This window comes from Porites lutea, chromosome 6 (assembly GCF_958299795.1).
Source record: "Porites lutea chromosome 6, jaPorLute2.1, whole genome shotgun sequence".
NCBI lineage: Eukaryota > Metazoa > Cnidaria > Anthozoa > Scleractinia > Poritidae > Porites > Porites lutea.
In genome coordinates this window covers 3,131,330-3,148,350 of record NC_133206.1, presented here as the reverse complement: position 1 = coordinate 3,148,350, position 17,021 = coordinate 3,131,330, and the positions used below count along the sequence as shown (strand labels likewise).

The following is a 17,021-nucleotide window of genomic DNA, read 5'->3' as shown; positions in this document are numbered from 1 at the left end:
CTTTTAGCTCTGGCAAAATCTATGTATCACAATCAATGCTCAAGTCAAAGTGATTATTTCTGATGATCGATTATGGAATCTCGGCTGGTTCCCAACACTAATATTTTTTTGCTGCGAAAGGTGCAATTTATTATGGAGCCATAGCAATAGTGGTCTTTTCCACATGAAGATAACAAGTTATTTTCACGTGTGATGGTATCATGTTTTCATGCAAAAGCTTACCTGTAATTTCAAAAGTTAAAGGAACTGTGCCACGAATTTTATCCAAATTCAAAGAGTGGGGACTGCCACCAAATTGAGTGAAACATGATTATAAATGACACGACAAATACAAAATGAAGTACGGATGAGCATTTAGAGCGGTTTTCATTTGAGTGTCGAAAAGTAATTGGTTTTGCACTTTCTACACGATGCGATTGGCTTAAAAGATTCGCGCCACCTTTTCATCCAATCAGAAGTAAAACCAAAGCCAATTGTGACGCGCTCGCATGCATTTTCCCGCGCTTTGCGTCAGCCACATGTAATTTCTTCGAGTTTTGATTGGTTCAATGTATTGTCTGTGTCCTATGTGATTGGCCAGAGTAATTACTTTGGTTTTGGTTTTACGACACTCAAACGAAAACCACTCTAAAGTTCATTTTCATTGTTTGTAATGTTTGATATTATGTTTAGGAGGCATATTTGTTTGATATGATAAAGCAATCATTTTGCCGTTCAAAAGTAATTTGCCAAGTTTCGTAGCAAATATGACGCATAACTGGCATCAATAAACAAAATGAATGAGCCATTTGTGACACAGCCCCTTTAACCCACTAAGCCCTAAGAGTGATCAGCATCAAGTTTCTCCATCTAATATCAATGCTTTGTAAAACAGAGTGGTCATGAAAATTATGGACATGATCACACAAGATGAATTAATTTTGCTTGATATTTTATCAACTTCTCCCCACTACTTCTGTAGGAAATGAATAGGGGCAACAAATGAGAATTCACATTACATTTTGATCTTACGGTGTAAAGGGTTAAGCTTTGTGCAAATGGCCCCTGATTGAAAACCAAGTCATAAAACAGAAGACAAAGCAATAAAATTGGAATAAGCTGTTTTATTATTCAGCAGTATTACATTTTGCTTGAAGAGGTTTCACCAGATCTTCTGACTAGCATTTCACATCAATAAACTGGAAAGCATAAAGAAAAAAAAAAGAATCATTAAGTACACAGTAACTGCAATTGCTTTGGAAGATTGAAGGCTACTATAGAGATGTTTAATGAAAAGATTGAATGTATGCACAACACTCTCCAGTATAATAGGTATTTTGAAACATTCCACTGGAATAGTACAAGTTATTGACAAATGTTCATGTTAACATGTTCTACAATTAACAAATTTTTTGGCATGTTTCATTGACAATTTTTTTTCGGTAAACCTCAAGTGGCCCAAGATTAAAGCATAGGGCAAGCTGCCCAAGAGTAAGGTGCCAGGGCTCTCCAGGGGCTGCTACACGTAGAACACAGTATTTAACTTTTGTGTCATTCGCATATCTTATTCCATAGCTTCACACTTATCCTTGCTTTAGAACAGAGGCTTGGGAAAACTCGGAAATGCCCATTAGAGAGGGGGGCTTTGATCATCCAAAAAGGAACGGGGGGGGGGGGGGGGGGGGGACATAATTATATTGGAGAGATTAGAGACTGTGTACCATTGTATGAACATGAGGTCATTCACTCACCTAATCTTCATCCTCTTCCTCACCATCAGAACCACCTCCCTGGCCCTTCCTCATATTCTTTCTCTTGACACGGCCAGGACGCCCTCCACCATAAGGTGAATTCAGGGAGAAGTCAATGTGCTTCTGAGAGTCCAGACGTACAATGTATGATGGTACATTCACTAGCTGTTTGCGAACACTGAATGGTAAAAAGAAAAAGAACAAAAAACTCCTCTTGAGTTATTATAGAAACGTCAATTACATGTATCATTTACTATCTTCAAGCCCTATCGACTATCGTTTCCGGTACCGTGTCATTACCGTGAACTTAAAATAACGGAACCAAAAAATAGTTTCTCAGTGACATATCCTGATATATTTAGACTAAGGGATCAAATACACAAATATACTGTCTATTTTTCCACACGGATTCTTACCAGTAGAGCAATTCTTTATGCCTCAGCTTGTGTATATACGAAATTTTAAAAAACGATACCGTTTTTCTATCGTCCACCATCTTGAATTGTTCCCAAAGTGCATTGCACGTTACCAATAACTCACGCATGAAAGATGTTTTACAGCTAACAACAGCAATTGTTATGGCTTCCAGTGCCAAGATAAAAAATATAACTCCAAAAGTTTAAAAAGATTTAGAAGGTGGTTTTTTAGTAACAATATCACTGTTGAAACTGATGAGAAGGCCCTAATCTCTTTATGAAAAGACAAGATCTGTAGCAAACATTTCAATTGAGTATACTTCTTCAGTTGGATCGAAAAGGAGTCTGGAGTTTTTGACACTTATAAAGTGCACACACATTTAATACTTAAATTGGCCTTCTTCTGACATTTCAATAGACATTGAAGTTTTTACTAAATACTAGTACACACAGATGTTCTTAAATTTTTAAGTATGTTTAACAACATGTTTCTGTACATGAATTTTCACCAAACCAAAAAATTGTTACAGAAGGTTTCCCATGATCTCTGGGCACGGAACAGAAAAATTGTTATCCATGGGATTTGGAAATCCTAGGGCTTGTATCTTGTACTACACAGTTAGTTGATTATTCCCCAGAATAACAGTGTCCACTGGTCAAACCAGAAATTGCTTATGTTCTGGAAAGGACATCCGTTTTCCAATCACAAAAAAGTAAGTTTCTGTCCGAAGTCCATCTGATGTTGACAAAAATATTCACCAAGACAGTACAAATTCAGCTCCACGAGAGACCCTTTTTGGATCACACGTTGCGGCGACAAATTGCTTTGTGTGTAGTAAAGAATTTTTGTGAAAATCTTTGTGGCAGCAACAATTTTCTGTTGCTACGACAGACATTTTCACCAAAATTCTTCAGTACACATGAAGTGATCTATCGCTTCAACATGTTGGGCAACATGTCAACCGACCCGTACACAAGGAGTGATTTGTTGCAGTGATATGTTGCCTAATGTGTCCTGACCATAATGTTCACCAAGAACCTGGCAGGAAATGGCCAGAAAATTTAGCATTGCTGACATTTGCTTCTACCCTACATTATTTGAAAATAAAAATAAAGGCACAATGCCTTTAGCGCAGTTTTATTTCCACTCTTTAGAAGCACATGACTCCGCCTTTTATACACCAAGGAGTTTGGCTGGTGTTATCAGGAATTGATCAAAGATCTCAAAATTACTAATAATGTCGCGAAAAGAGGTCTACATTTTGTTGACTGGTAACATTAGTATGATCTATGAAAGTAAATACAAGAAATTTCATATATTTCACATGCAACAAGCAGTTGGAAAATGAAAGCCTAAAATCAATTCAGAATGAGTTTTTTTCAGTCGTCCTTTTCCCAACTGCTCAAGTTGTGTATACAACTGTGACCTCACACAGGAAAACATACACCACAGCAATCTGTTAACAGGTAAAACAGGCTACTGAGAAGCGGGAGGAAGACGGATATCAAAAATGTTAAATGGATATCGAAAACATTAAAACAGTTTCTGAGGTTTTCCTGTGTGAGGTCACAACTGTGACATTGTTTCAGATCTTAGGGAGTATAATCTGCACTGTAAGAGTGGAGAGTAATAATTCCCACAGACCATAGGAGACACTAAGTACCACTTGCTCATGTATTAGGATATAATATTTTTTGTGTAATGAAAGAACTCTTAAGAAAGAGGAAAACTGGCCAGTTTTAGTACCCATATATTTGCTTATTGACAGGGCAACGCTGTCAGTAAACATTAAGGCTCTTACTAATTTTTCTATTTAGTAGATGGCGAAGCTATGAGGCTGCCAGATATTGAAATGCCAATAAATCCAACAATCAAATTTCTCCCAGATTAATGACAGCCCTGGAACTGGTTAACAAAATAAACTTAAATCACATCAAAGTGTCCCAAAAACCTTGATGTTACTTAGTTATCTCCTGCCACTCCAGGCCCCTGTTTTACTAGCCTGCGAGCAAGCTCTCCTATTTGGGCAAGCGAAGCCAGCCACGCAAGAGCGAGCGAGCAAGCGGCGAAGCCGCAACGGGCTGAGGAAAGCCTTTCTCTCCTCCACACACCCCGCTTTCATGTCACCCTTTGCATGCCTCTCACACATCTACTTTTCACAATATCCCCCAAATGGAGAGCTTGCTTACAGGCTACTTTTTTACATGTGTGGAACACTTTGGAGAAAAAGGTCAACATGAAGGAGATTTCCTTTTCTAAATAGTGAAGTGGCAGGGTATTCTGCAGTTTAGATAAAGGCAGTGAAAAGACAGTTGCTACGCTAAATGATCTCCAATCAGTACACTGACAGCGTTTCAATGTGGTGACAGTGTGTTGTCTGATAACAGATCAAGTGAGCTTACAGTAATCATGCCAACAGTGCACATCACTGTAAGTCCATCTACATACATCTCTCGTTTATCACATTCCATTTTAAATCTAAGACTGGCATGAACAGGGAATAAAATTTAGATCAAACGCTCACCGTATGTGCCTTTGCCGGATCAACACTCGAGCATGGTGAATGCTCTTAGCCAAACCAAGCTTAAATACTTGTGTCTGAAGGCGTCTCTCCAAGAAATCTTCAATCCTCAAGCCCAAAACGTAATCAAGCTTCATTCGGCTCTCATCAAGCACGCCAATACGAACGAGACGACGCAAAAGAGCGTTGCCTTCGAACAACCTTCGAGGGTCTTTCTCCTCCAGAGTTAGTAACTCACGGGCAGCCTTACGAATCTTCGCCAGGGTGTACTTTACACGCCAAACTTCACGTTTGTTGCGAAGTCCATACTCTCCTATAATCTTTAACTCTTGATTCAGGCGCTCCTTCTCAAAGGGACGCCGTGGAGTTGTGTAGGTTTTACTACACACTATCTTCGGCATCTTGCTGAAGAAAAAATGGCGATGAAAAGGACAGAGAAGAGCGGCCGCAAAGCATTTCACCACGTGGAACAGCAATGACGCATTGCCCTTACCCCCCTCTAAGGGAAGAACTCCAAAGTCGCACAGCTGGTGTGGGGACTACGATCGCTAAGCATCATGGGCGGTATTCAAAATCTGGTCATTTGTGCCGTCATCAAACAAGACCTTAGTATTTTATTTCTCATGGAGTGAACATCTCGACTGCGGAGTTCGTTAATTACACTGTAGAAATATACGATTTTGCTTTGAATCGCTTCTGGAACCTTTTGAAAAACAAAGTCTGTCGAATTCAGTCAGGGAAAAAAAACAGTCTCATTCCGTTGATAAGTGTATTCATACACCAGGTTTACAAATCTCCTGTAATCAGGGCTGGGGCAACATAGCGGGATACCCCTTTCCTTTCTTGTAACGCCCCTCCCTCCCCCCATTTTTTCCCAATTCAAATATGATGTCATATATAAACGGACACTGAGGGGACCGTAGAAATTGTCCATTTTAACTTAGCCTAAAAATTTAAGAGCTTTTTTCCCGGGAACAAAGCAAGCTGTCTGTAATGATGACTGAGGGTGTCCGTAAAACGGGCTTAAGTTTTTGGGTTACCAGTTATCAGAGTTATTGCAGTGGTGGATCTTAGTGGTACAGTAAAACCCCGTGACTTAGAGCCTGAATTTTAAGAACCTGTTAGGCTAAAATATGCCAGATGAGCCCCCTCTATATAAGGACTATTCTCAAAGATGTGAGTGCTTCCTTGTACATTCAAAGAATTTTAGCCATTGCAAGTTCGGGGAGAGAAAGAGAAGCGCGATCCAGCAGCAAAGCCACAAAATTTGGCGGCCCGCCAGGAGAAAACGTACTCCCCTATAAAAGTGACAGGGGTGCTCGTGGGAAAAATTTCAAGAACACCCCTAAAATGTACGAGAATCTTGTTTTACGGGCGTGTTCCAAATTCATTTCCACCCCTAATAGGTACCAATTCAACAACAACAACTTATACAACTGGCACTGCAAAATTAATAGTAATAAAAATAACTTTCGAACACTTTCTTCTCATGGAGTTTTTTAAAGTATTGTCATAAATCCTTATCCTAATCAGTCATTTTAGGTTTTAGCACCCTAGGCGGTTCAAGGTGCCGTTCCATTCATCTGGCAGCTTTCCAACTCGGTTGCGCTTTACTCCGTTTCCCTTCCCTACAGGCTACAGCTATCCTCTCTTGGCTAAAGCCAGCTGCACATTCTCCAAAACTGGAGACTGTGAATTTACAGAAGTTAAAAGGAATGTAAAGTTCTAAGCTAGGTTTTTGAAAGGGGTACAATTTATCAATAGAAGGTAAACGGAAGGGACCATACCTTTGTCTGTCAAAAATGGTATCTAAAAGGGTAAGGGGTTGGACTTCGGGGCGAAGCTTCCGGCACAACACTTTGCTGCAGGTCCCGGCGCCCGGTAACGGACAGCGTTGCCTATGCCCCCATACCAGTACCTGTACCTATCCCTTCTGTTAAAAGTTTATAAGACATTTGACTTTAAATTTCGGCCAAGGGACCCAGGGGGAGCAAACATTCAGAGCAAGTCAAGGGGTTAGGTCGTTGTGAAAAATAACCTAGGAGGTTTGAACCAATCAGAAAGTTGTGAAAGAAATGTTGTGAATGATCAAAGAGACTTAATGGACGGAGAGTTGGATTTTTTACATTCTCTCTGTCCCTTGAACCTTGACTTCACGCTTTGCATAACAACTACCCCCTAATTGACACTTTCATGGAAGTAACTTTTCAAAATCGATTTATGTCCCAATAAACCTTGAAACAAGCTTATTTTATTCTCTGGTAATAAATACGGCCTGGCCTTGTTTAATAATCAAAGTAAATTACAATTTAAAAGACCAAATCTGGAAGTGAATAAATCAACCTTAAACTTTCATTGTTACCTGCGGCTTACTAGCAGGTGGCGAACTCAAGTTTGCTAACTATCTTTGAGAAAGGTCTCGCTAAAAATGCCTGTTTTCACCCAAATCCCACGCTTTTAATTCTTTCGCCTGAAAAATCTCACACCAGATAACCCACGCCTTGAACCGAATCCTGGGTCCAAATTGTGGCTGAAAAATGGAAAGAGGGCAAGGAAGCAATGTTTGGTTTTATGTTTCGGGGAAGATTTTCATGGCTCAGCGTCTGCAGTCTGGTTATCGTCTTCATTGTTTTACTAGCGTTTGTCTTTGGCCAAGGTGAGAGAAACGATCTTAGAGCTTTTAAATTTTACATTTTATTTCGGTGCGGCGAAAGCGAGATACCAAATAAGACGCTAAACGAAGAAGTCAATTATGTCCTACGTTATCTGTCAACTTATTTAAGCTGTCCACTTTAAAGACGATTAAAAACAAACACAAACACGGAAAAGTAAGTTGCCTAGCCCCTTTCTTCGAACAGCGGCAGATACAGTCAAACGGTTTCCGACAATGTGTATCCTAAGCAGCCGAGATTTACAGGGTCTTCAGTTTTTCAGTGTTTAATTAGTGTTATAAATGGTGATAGCTACATGATCATCTAGAATGAAAATTCGTTGAAGGTTCGTCTCAACTCTTTTAGAGCATTGAAAGCCTATACGCTTTTAGTAAAATCCAACTAGTGGTCTATTATCAATGCTGCGTTCTGATTGGTTGAGCTACTACTAGGCTATATGTTATAGCCCACCAACAGCAAAAAGCGCGGGATTTTTGGCGGCAAAAGGGACTAAAGTCTAGCTTTATCTGGCTAAACTTTTTTTATTCTCGATATTTTTGACCAACTGGTCGGATTTTACTAAAATAATTATTCCTCTCGCCCTCATGGCCTCTGAGTCAATAGCCCATTTGGCCTTCGGCCTCATGGGCTATTGACTCACAGCCCATTCGGGCTCGAAGGATAATTGTTAAATAATTTTTTAAGCGTAAATACTCTTATATTGTATTAGACCTGGGGGGTTGCCCCTCCTTGGAGACCCAGGGGCGGTCGGCTAGGTCGGAATAAAATACATTTGCGCGCGAAATCTTGCGTGGCTGTTTACGCCCGCGCTTTAACGCCCGCGTGAAAACGCCCGCGCTCGGCAAACTTGTCAGGCATGTGCAGGAGAAAATTCTTCGCCCTTTCAAGTCCGTAAGTTTGTCGTTAAATATTTCTCCTCTAACAGTGACACAAGAGAATCGCACTAAACTGGTGGAGTAAGTTTGCAGCGTTGCATGAACAAACCTAGAGGTGCTCTCGTGTTTACAAAACACCTTCGATCAATCAACAGTCTGATTTTTTCGGTTGGTGCATTTCTCGTTTGGTAGGATTTATATTTAACCCCATGCATTTATCATTAAACACGCAACAATTTCATATGTTTTCTCACAAATAGCGTTAACATTAATAGAGTCGAACCATGTATGCATAACAAATGGCAATCTTGCAAAAACTTGCCTTTCCTTTTGTTTTGTTTTGCTAACATGCTAAATTATAGTTTATATTCTGTTTTGTGGGCCCCACTTTCACTGAAAAACTCTCCTCGAAGAATTAAAGTTCTCCTTTAGCTGCAGGTTTACAGGTAAACTCCCTCGTATAAGAAAACTACGAAAGCAGTGCGATAGATTCTGGCCTCCGATTGAGAAAAACCTGACATGATCAGAGACAAGCATTCCAGTGAGTCGTGGACATGGTGGAACTGGTTTGTTAAGAGTAGCATCCCACGGGCTCTCTCGCCCGTTCTTGAAAACTTTCGGCGCCGTTTATCCCGACCCGACTGACGGCCTCTGGGTCTCCGAGGATGGGGTTGCCTGAACAAGCCATTTGTAAACAATTTGTAGACTCGAGATTATTGTTTCGAAAACTGTGGTTAATCGAATTAACCCCTGACCCGTTACTCCTGTGTACCTGTGGTTGTTACTAAAATGTTGACTGAAATTTTATGTCGCTGAACAAGACTGCCCGAGTCACTCTCTATAAAAATCAACTTTATCGCGCGAAACATCGGGAATTATATAATACCTTCAGTAATAACAGCAAATTAATTAATGACATCAGAAATGAAATAGGTAAGGATCTGATAATTTTCCAAAATTAACCACACTAATTCGTTTTGCTTCATGTTTTGTTTACTTGCTTTGTTTATTTATTATTTATTTATTTCAGTCTTATGATCGGGGCGCCCAAGAAAGATTTGATCTGTGCAAACGATGAAAAATCGAACTTTGAATTTGATTAATCAAAGACGCGCGGATGACCATTGCAAACAAGGCGAAAAGAAAAGAAAGCGCTCTATTACATGATACAAGGGTTACATCTTCGAATTTGTTGAGAAACCTTAGCTATCAAAATGACGACGATGTGCAGTTCAGTTTTATAGCCTAAAAAGTCGGCCAAACTAAAGATCACAATGAGAGAATACGGGTGCGTAAATTAAGGGCATTACCTTCGTTTTGCGCATGCGCGCGAATCCCCATTGACCTCCTTCCCAGGCACTCTCTCCTTTGCCTCCGGCTTTCCCCCCCCCCCCCCCCCCCCTTCCTTTACCATAATTAATTAATTAATTTCAAAACTTATAAGGAGGAACGAGGATCTAATTTGGCTCACTTAATCAGGGCCAATAAAGTCTGATTTTAATTACCTGGGGCTGATTTTAACCCACTGGCTGAAATAAGTCACAGCGTGGGTTAGAATAGCCTTTTGATGGGGCTGTTTCGGGTTAAATTGTGCTTAAATGGCTCCTGGAGAGGCTGAATCAGTCTTTGAGGCTAAAACAGATCTTTTTTTTACAGCATAAACAGTATACAGTATATAAAGTACCCAGTCTGAAATTTTCTATATCCTTTAACTTTAATTTCTTTACTTATTTTATAGGCTTGCTTTCCATGTTTAGAGGCTGCTTGTTCCCCAAAGGCGTCAAACGCGACTGTCTTCGGAATGAATTCTCAGATATTGTGCTCATTATAGTGTATAACTTCCCGTGCTACTCAAGCATCACAACCCTAACCAATCTGTACAAGAAGGCCTTCCCATTAATCATGTTTTGTGGATCCAGAAAGTCGGAGAACGACACAGTCGAGGCCCTCTACATTCAAAAGGGATACTTTGCTTACACGTGTATGTCACGTGCTATGGAAAAATATCCGGGATACTCGGGATATTTGGTAATTAACGATGACGTAATGTTGAACTACTGGAATTTGATTGGCCTTAACAGAGACCGAATATGGGAGGGCCCAAAACAGGTGATACGCTTTCAAAACTACAGCCTACCTCAACGATGGTACTGGTGGAATTCCACTTGGGGGATGAAATCTTGCCAAAAGGCTTATAATGAGTTACAGGTATTGTATAAAGCTAATCCAGACGAGTGGCAGCCAGACATAAACGTGATAGATCATTTGCAAAAGAACGGAAATGGGACATTTTATTGCCATCGTGGTCGATCTGATGTGTACTATATTCCTGGAAAATTTGCCGACACTTTTAGAACACTGTCGTACGTTTTCTTTAAGCACGGAACATTTCTGGAAATAGCTGTACCAACGATATGTAGGATGCTTGACTTGGCGGAGAATTTTGAATATATCTCGGGGATATATCTGCCTGGAAAAGCTGGAGAAGCCCCAGTTAGAAAAGCAATGCATTTTTGGGAAGTATATGACAAACAACTGGCGTTTATTCACCCACTGAAACTAAATTACAAAGACGATGGTGCGTTGAATTTAGTACTTCTAAGAAAATGGATTACAGAATATAGTGACACCCTTAGTAAATGTGAAAGAAAGTAGGGACGGTCTTTCCTTTGCTGCTGCGCAATAGGATTTGAGGCGTTACTCGCCAAAGTGTTGGAAAAAAGGCCATTTCCGAGTTCCAAAAACTCCTTCTAAAGGAGGCGACGCGCAAAACCTTTATAATAAAATAAGTTTTTTTTGCGTGAGAATAAAAATCATTTTAAAATCAATAGCTTCGCACTTAGCCTTGCTTTAAAGCAGAAGCTAGGGGCAGCCCAGAAAGGGGTTAGATTCAACAAGGAATCAATCCTAGGCGTGCGAAACATCACTGACAAACCAACAGAAACCTTCCAGGACACGAACGTCTACTCGTGTCACCCACCAGACGTGAAGAAAAGTTTCATTAAAGGAGAAGCACCCAGGCTTCTAAGGCCTAATTCCTCTGATCTCAAACCACATTTGAGGGAAAGATAAAAAATCTCCAAAATCGCCTGATAGAAAGAGGCTATCCTGCCGCTATTGTAAGAAATTACCTCTCTGAGATAAAGTTCGCCGACAGGAAAACAGCCCTTCAACAGATAAACAAATCCGCTCGTAAAAAACTACTACCTTTAGTTACACAATACCACCCGGCTTTATCTTGCCTTAACAAAATACTGATGGGGAAATGGCACCTTATACAAAACCAGCAACGGCTAAGAGAAACCTTTTAGGAACTTCCACCGGCATATCATATCCCAAGGGAAAATCCCCTACGGACCTATTAGTTAGAGCGAAGCTCTGAAGGTCATATAACTACCAATACAACTAAGTGCATGTAGGAGTCATGTGCTGCCCGTCGCCTATTTTTAACCAAATCAATAGTTTCGCACAAAGCCTGTCTTTAAAACAGAGGCTTGGGGCAACCGGAAACGGCCAATTTCAGGTAGCCTGCAAGCAAGCTCTTCAGGGCACTCTGACAGCCGGGTAGGAAAAGGAAGGAGAGCTTGCAACTACGTCTCTCGAATATGAATTCCACCCCCTCGTGGCTCCTCGCGTCGACTGAGCTATCAGATTTTCGATCAGCGCAAAGCGAAAAAAAGGGCGAATGTTAACAAGTATTGAAAAACACGTTCCAAGGGTAATGACGTCATTACTAATGTCATCTCCGCCAATCAGTATTTCGCATCGACGTTTTCGATGCAGATATTCAAATTCCAGAGACGTAGTTGGAAGCTCTTCTTCCTTTTCCCGCCCCGCCGCCAGAGGGCCCCGGAGAGCTTGGTAGCAGGCTATATTTGAAGTTTTTTAAAGGACATTTCTCTTCAAATACAATAGCTCGGTCTTTTGTGCGGCAGCTCAAAAAAAGGCGCGAGAATAGATAACTTCTGTGATGGAAAAGATGATTCAGATGAGTAACATTGATGAACAAATTCGCTTGCCCCTTACCAGCCCTAAAAAGCCTTGATCCCACAGTACACTGCCAAAATAGCTCTCTTCTCTGCAGAGACTCCCACTGGGATTAAATTCAGAAACCACTTAGTTCACAAAGTTCTCTTTCTTTTTCCTATAGTCCAGCCCCTACGCGTTTTATTTTTCCCTCCCCCCAGACTCCCAGTGGCACAAAAAGTTGGCAATAAGTTCAATGGACCTTTTTAGCTCGAATGGTTTTTCCGAATTCAAACCACGTGAAGTTCTAAAGCGAATTTGGTTTTTAATTTTTTCATCAATTATGCACACGTATACAGGGCGACATTTGAAAGAAAAAATTCTCTGGGGTAATATCATATCGTCTGAAATGGGAAAACAAAACATAAACGCTACAAAGGTCTATAAAGGTTCATTGCTTCAATACTGTACAGAAAAGACGTGTTTTACTCTATATCCAATCCCTGAGAAGTGTAGGATAAAAAAAGAGAGGCTATTGGTATTTCGAATTTTTTGTTCCTTTTGTTTTTTTACAAGCTATTAATGGTGGAGAAAATAAACATGAAAAAGATTAAACTGATTGCTCTCGAAAGAGTAATTCAGTCCATATCCAGATACCTCAATGGTCGTGGTTTCTGTTTCCTTTTAGCTAAGCGAGAGGAGCGCAAACGAACAAAACCTTTTGCTCGTTTTAACCCCAGCCCTGGTGTATAATCCGCGCTTCTCTTGCTTGGCTAGGAGAAGAAAAAATTCTGCTACGCAGGTTCTACCTCAAAGACGCTTCAGCTGTGAATAACATGGGCCGAGTTATCAAGTTTACCACGCGGCAGAACACAGGAAGCGAGCCAGCGCCTGCTTCCTCCTCAGGGGCACCCAACGAGATTACAGTTCAAAACCACTTAAACATAGCATTGTTAAACGTATTTTAGTATTTAAACGGTAGATAAAGGCATATTTTTATCCCCTAAAAATTTTTCATCTGTTCGGATTTCCTAGCTGAAAGTCTAGTGATCCGAAAATTATAGGGATCACAACTTACCTTTTCGAAAATTTCAGCCAGAAAAAAGGTTCCCGAAAATTATAGGTGACCTTTTTAGGGTAAAAATCCGTTAAAAATAGGCAATTATACCATTTTTAAGATGTTCGAAAATCCTAGGAGAGGCAGGCAAGCAAGAAATTTTACAACAAATGTTCCGAAAATTCTAGATCTCAAATCGTCTTCCGAACAGATATTTTTCCGAAAATTGTCATTGGGTGCCCCTGCCTCCTTATGTGTTTCGTTTTCGCACTTCGGTCGCGAAAAAAGGCTACCGCGAAACGCGAGTGACTGGTGACGAAGCATAAGGGACCATGGGTGAGACATCTGGTAACGAGGCAGGGCCTGCGATCGATCCGGAATAGTAAAGAGGAAAAAAATTTGATTTTGCTCCCGAGAAAAGGGAGAAGAACAAAAATTCATTGATTACCCTTTACAAAAAAGTGTGTAGAGGAATAGCAGCCCCTGGAACTGCATAAAAAGAAAATAGCGGAGCTCCACGCGCGTGGGGCCCCATAGCTAAGAAATTTTGGTTACCTTTCCATCCAAGAATTTTGGGTAGTCACGTGACCGTACGTCCACCCCCGTCCCTGCGCACCACAGGAAAACCAATGTGAATCGTCACATTTCCTAGCAAGTGTGGAGCCTGCAACATGGTATTGCACATCCATGTTGTGGTCAACTGACAGCTGTCAAAACAGGATATCCGCCGACCAGTATCACATGACATTATCGCGGGCTCAGGTGTGGACCCATTGAGGTTACGTAGGCTCAACTCTGATAAGATACCTTTATTGCAATGTATTTTCATTAACGGGAGCTTCGCCTTTAGCCTCGACTAAATGTATATAGTATTATTATATACATACTGAGAAATACTCACCAAAAAGCTATGTCGTAAATTTTCGTACGCAAATTAGTTCTAGCCAATCAGAGGAGCGAACGATGGTTTTCACACGTGAAAAAATAATACGTCCAATCAGAATCGCGAACGATGTTTTTTCACGTGTGAGAAAAATGATACGTCCAATCAGTTTAGAAGCCACAGAGGTGTGTGATTTTCGCGCCAAAATTACCCCTTTTATTGCAGCTTGCAGCGCCGTTTCGCACACATTCAACGAGAAAAGTTTTACTCAAAGAGTTTTTCTCGCTAAAAAAAGTGAAAAACATTTCGGAAATGGAGTGGAATAGTTTCGTTTGTTTCACTGTCGGATAAAGAAAACGGTAGAGAGCAGGCGAAACATCAGCGGAAAGGGATGAACAGAACGAGACGTAAGGTCTTGTTGTGCTTTTTGTCGGAGCTTCTTTGCCTTTCATTTAAGCTTAAGCTTATATTGAAACCGGCCATTTTACTTATATTCACTCATTTTCAATTGTGCATTGAGAACAAACAGTTAAGATTACTTATGGTTCTTTGATCACATATCCTCACCGTCATTTATGTTTTTAACAAACGTTTTTACTAAAAAGCTGGTACTTCGTTTTCGTTGTCATTTTGCGGTAAGTGTGTAGCGGCAAATTTTTAGCACTTTTGAAAGATTTAAAATAAAAAGGCCGCCAAAATGATGAATGTCTCAGTATGTATATAATAAAAACAATACCACATGGAAAGTGCTTTGTACGGTATTTACGCACTCGTTGTTTGTGTATCAGAAATCTTACTAGTTCGCTGCGCTCACTCGCTCGATTTCTGATACATCAACAACTCGTGCGTAAATACCGTACGCCAGCACTTTCCATGAAGTATTCTCTATTGACTTAGCCAAATGCTGGATGTGTGATGAAGCAATTTAAAGAAAGACGGCTTGGCGCTAGAAATTGGCTTCACAGTCATCCATACTGCATGCTTGATCATGAGTTGAATACACGGCTGAAAGACATCTAGCCCTACTCAATTAAGCCTGCGTAACGGGCGCCGGTTTTTTGGGGGGGAGACAGGGGAAATTTCGAGGAGGTGCGCGAACGGAACACTTATGGTGGAATTCAAACAAAGGATGACTCATTTAAAGTGAATTAAAATATAACAGTTGACATTAGCTTTGACTTTGGACTATTTTATTAAAATTTACTAAGTTAAAATTAACATGTTACACATATATATTTCTAGAGGAAGTGAAAAAGCTAATTTTACAACCTCTGAATAAAATGCGTTAAGAAGTAAAAATGTATCTAAGATATTTTAACTGATTGTTAGTGGGGTACTATCAATTAAGTACTTCTTGTTGACCCCAATTAAGATTTGCAGAAACTGCAAAAAATACAAAATAAATAAATAAATAGATAAAATCTACTGACCGTAAAAAAATTTTTAAAGCTGGGTAATTTCAGCAGTAAAACATGATATTATACATTTAGTTTGTTGCCATATCGACTTCGACTGAGGAATAAATATTAAGCAAATATTATGCAGCCGGCGTTGGCATGTGAAAAAGGATTCTAAAATTCTTGAGATAAAAACTCTTTCTACCAATATATGTAAAAAGCATAACGTTATCTAGCAGAGAGAAATAAAAATATGACATGCAATGAATTTATACTGAACCCTACATTATATTACATTCTGAGTTGTCTTGTCTGAATTTGCGTCCTTTTCCTTGCCTCGTTTTTCGTCTCCTCGTCAACTTCATCTTCCTGCTTTTTCTCTCCTTTTCTCTGTTGTTGTAGACTAAAGTCCTGATCATCTCCAAAAATACTTTTTCAACTCTAAAATCAATTTTTGCCGAGGTTTCAATGTATTCGCCTTCCAAACGTGAAAGAACCGAGAGAGATTCATGTCCTTGACGTGCCGTCACTTCTCGATCGGCGACTTCGATGTCCAACTTATTCCCAACCAAAATAACTGGGACAGAGTCTCCGCTTTTTCCTCGAAGCTCAGTAATTTCTTCCATGGTCTGAACAGCTTCTTTGAAAGACAGCATATTGTCCAAAGCGTACACGACGATAAAACCGTGGCTTGAACTGAGCGCCAATTTTCTCATCACGGGAAAGGAATATGAACCCGCAGTGTCCACGATGCAAATCGTAAAATGACTGCCGTCCACTGCAAGGGAGTGTACGTAGTAATCGTCCACGGTGGGAACATGATTGTCGTTAAATTCTTCGCCGAGGAAGGATCTAAGCAATGATGTTTTCCCGACACCTCCACTCCCCAAAAGAGCAATACAAAAGTCAAATGAAGGAATTTTTGAGGACGAAGCCATTCAAATGCACGGTCGCTCAGTTCTGTTGCAAGCCGGGAGCGCGTCGAAAATAATGTTGTCAGCTCTTACTTTTTGTTTGCTAGAGTACTCAATGCAATTAAAAAGTTTCCATGTGAACGTCGGATAAAAACGGCTACCCCAAACGTTGTAGGGTCGTTGGTTCTTTTAAAAACGAGATAAAGATATCTCGCTGTGGTTTTTTTGCATGGGTATATTCTCTAGGGAAAAGGGTTTCTCATAAAAATTTATAGGCAGTTGGACAATTAAAATTCATTACGTCGTCGGAAGTGAAGCAAAATTTGCCGCGCATTCTTTGAATCTCTTCCGTCAGTATTGTACTGTTTGAGTCGCCTATAAGTACTTGACGATATGTGAAATAGGATCGAGGACAACCAAGGTCAAAATCGGTGGGAAATAATCTTTTTCAATGATTACAGATCCTAAAAAGAGTAAACAACAAAAATCAGCAAACCTGGACATCATATGGAAACCAGTTTTTACATGTTGTTACCCGGGATCAGAATAATTAACAGGAAGGCGAGGCTTCACCAAACACAATTCACTG

The 17,021-nt window shown here is 40.3% G+C and overlaps 3 protein-coding genes across 4 annotated transcripts; 1 reads left to right on the top strand and 2 right to left on the bottom strand.

The window, feature by feature from the left end:
* Nucleotides 1–1,083: 1,083 nt before the first annotated feature.
* LOC140940324 (small ribosomal subunit protein uS4) lies at nt 1,084–5,108 on the bottom strand. Its single transcript, XM_073389261.1, has 3 exons — nt 4,672–5,108; nt 1,731–1,908; nt 1,084–1,178 (listed from the first exon to the last, which is right to left on the bottom strand). Exons 1-2 carry the CDS (start codon nt 5,067–5,069, stop codon nt 1,731–1,733), a joined length of 576 nt encoding a protein of 191 aa, XP_073245362.1. The 5' UTR covers nt 5,070–5,108; the 3' UTR covers nt 1,084–1,178.
* A 2,098-nt stretch (nt 5,109–7,206) lies between these two features.
* On the top strand, nt 7,207–11,071 carry LOC140941478 (uncharacterized). 2 transcript variants are annotated; one of them, XM_073390477.1, is made up of 2 exons: nt 7,207–7,324; nt 9,954–11,071. In XM_073390477.1, the coding sequence occupies exons 1-2, from the start codon at nt 7,228–7,230 to the stop codon at nt 10,868–10,870; spliced, it is 1,014 nt and encodes a 337-aa protein (XP_073246578.1). In that variant the 5' UTR covers nt 7,207–7,227; the 3' UTR covers nt 10,871–11,071. The 2 variants fall into 2 exon arrangements, with proteins under 2 accessions (XP_073246578.1, XP_073246579.1); XM_073390478.1 differs by lacking the exon at nt 7,207–7,324 and adding an exon at nt 8,302–8,403.
* Nucleotides 11,072–15,309: 4,238 nt separating this feature from the next.
* On the bottom strand, nt 15,310–16,617 carry LOC140940990 (ras-related protein Rap-2a-like). The gene has a single exon (XM_073389944.1). The coding sequence runs from the start codon at nt 16,454–16,456 to the stop codon at nt 15,800–15,802; it is 657 nt and encodes a 218-aa protein (XP_073246045.1). The 5' UTR covers nt 16,457–16,617; the 3' UTR covers nt 15,310–15,799.
* Between the last annotated feature and the right edge of the window lie 404 nt (nt 16,618–17,021).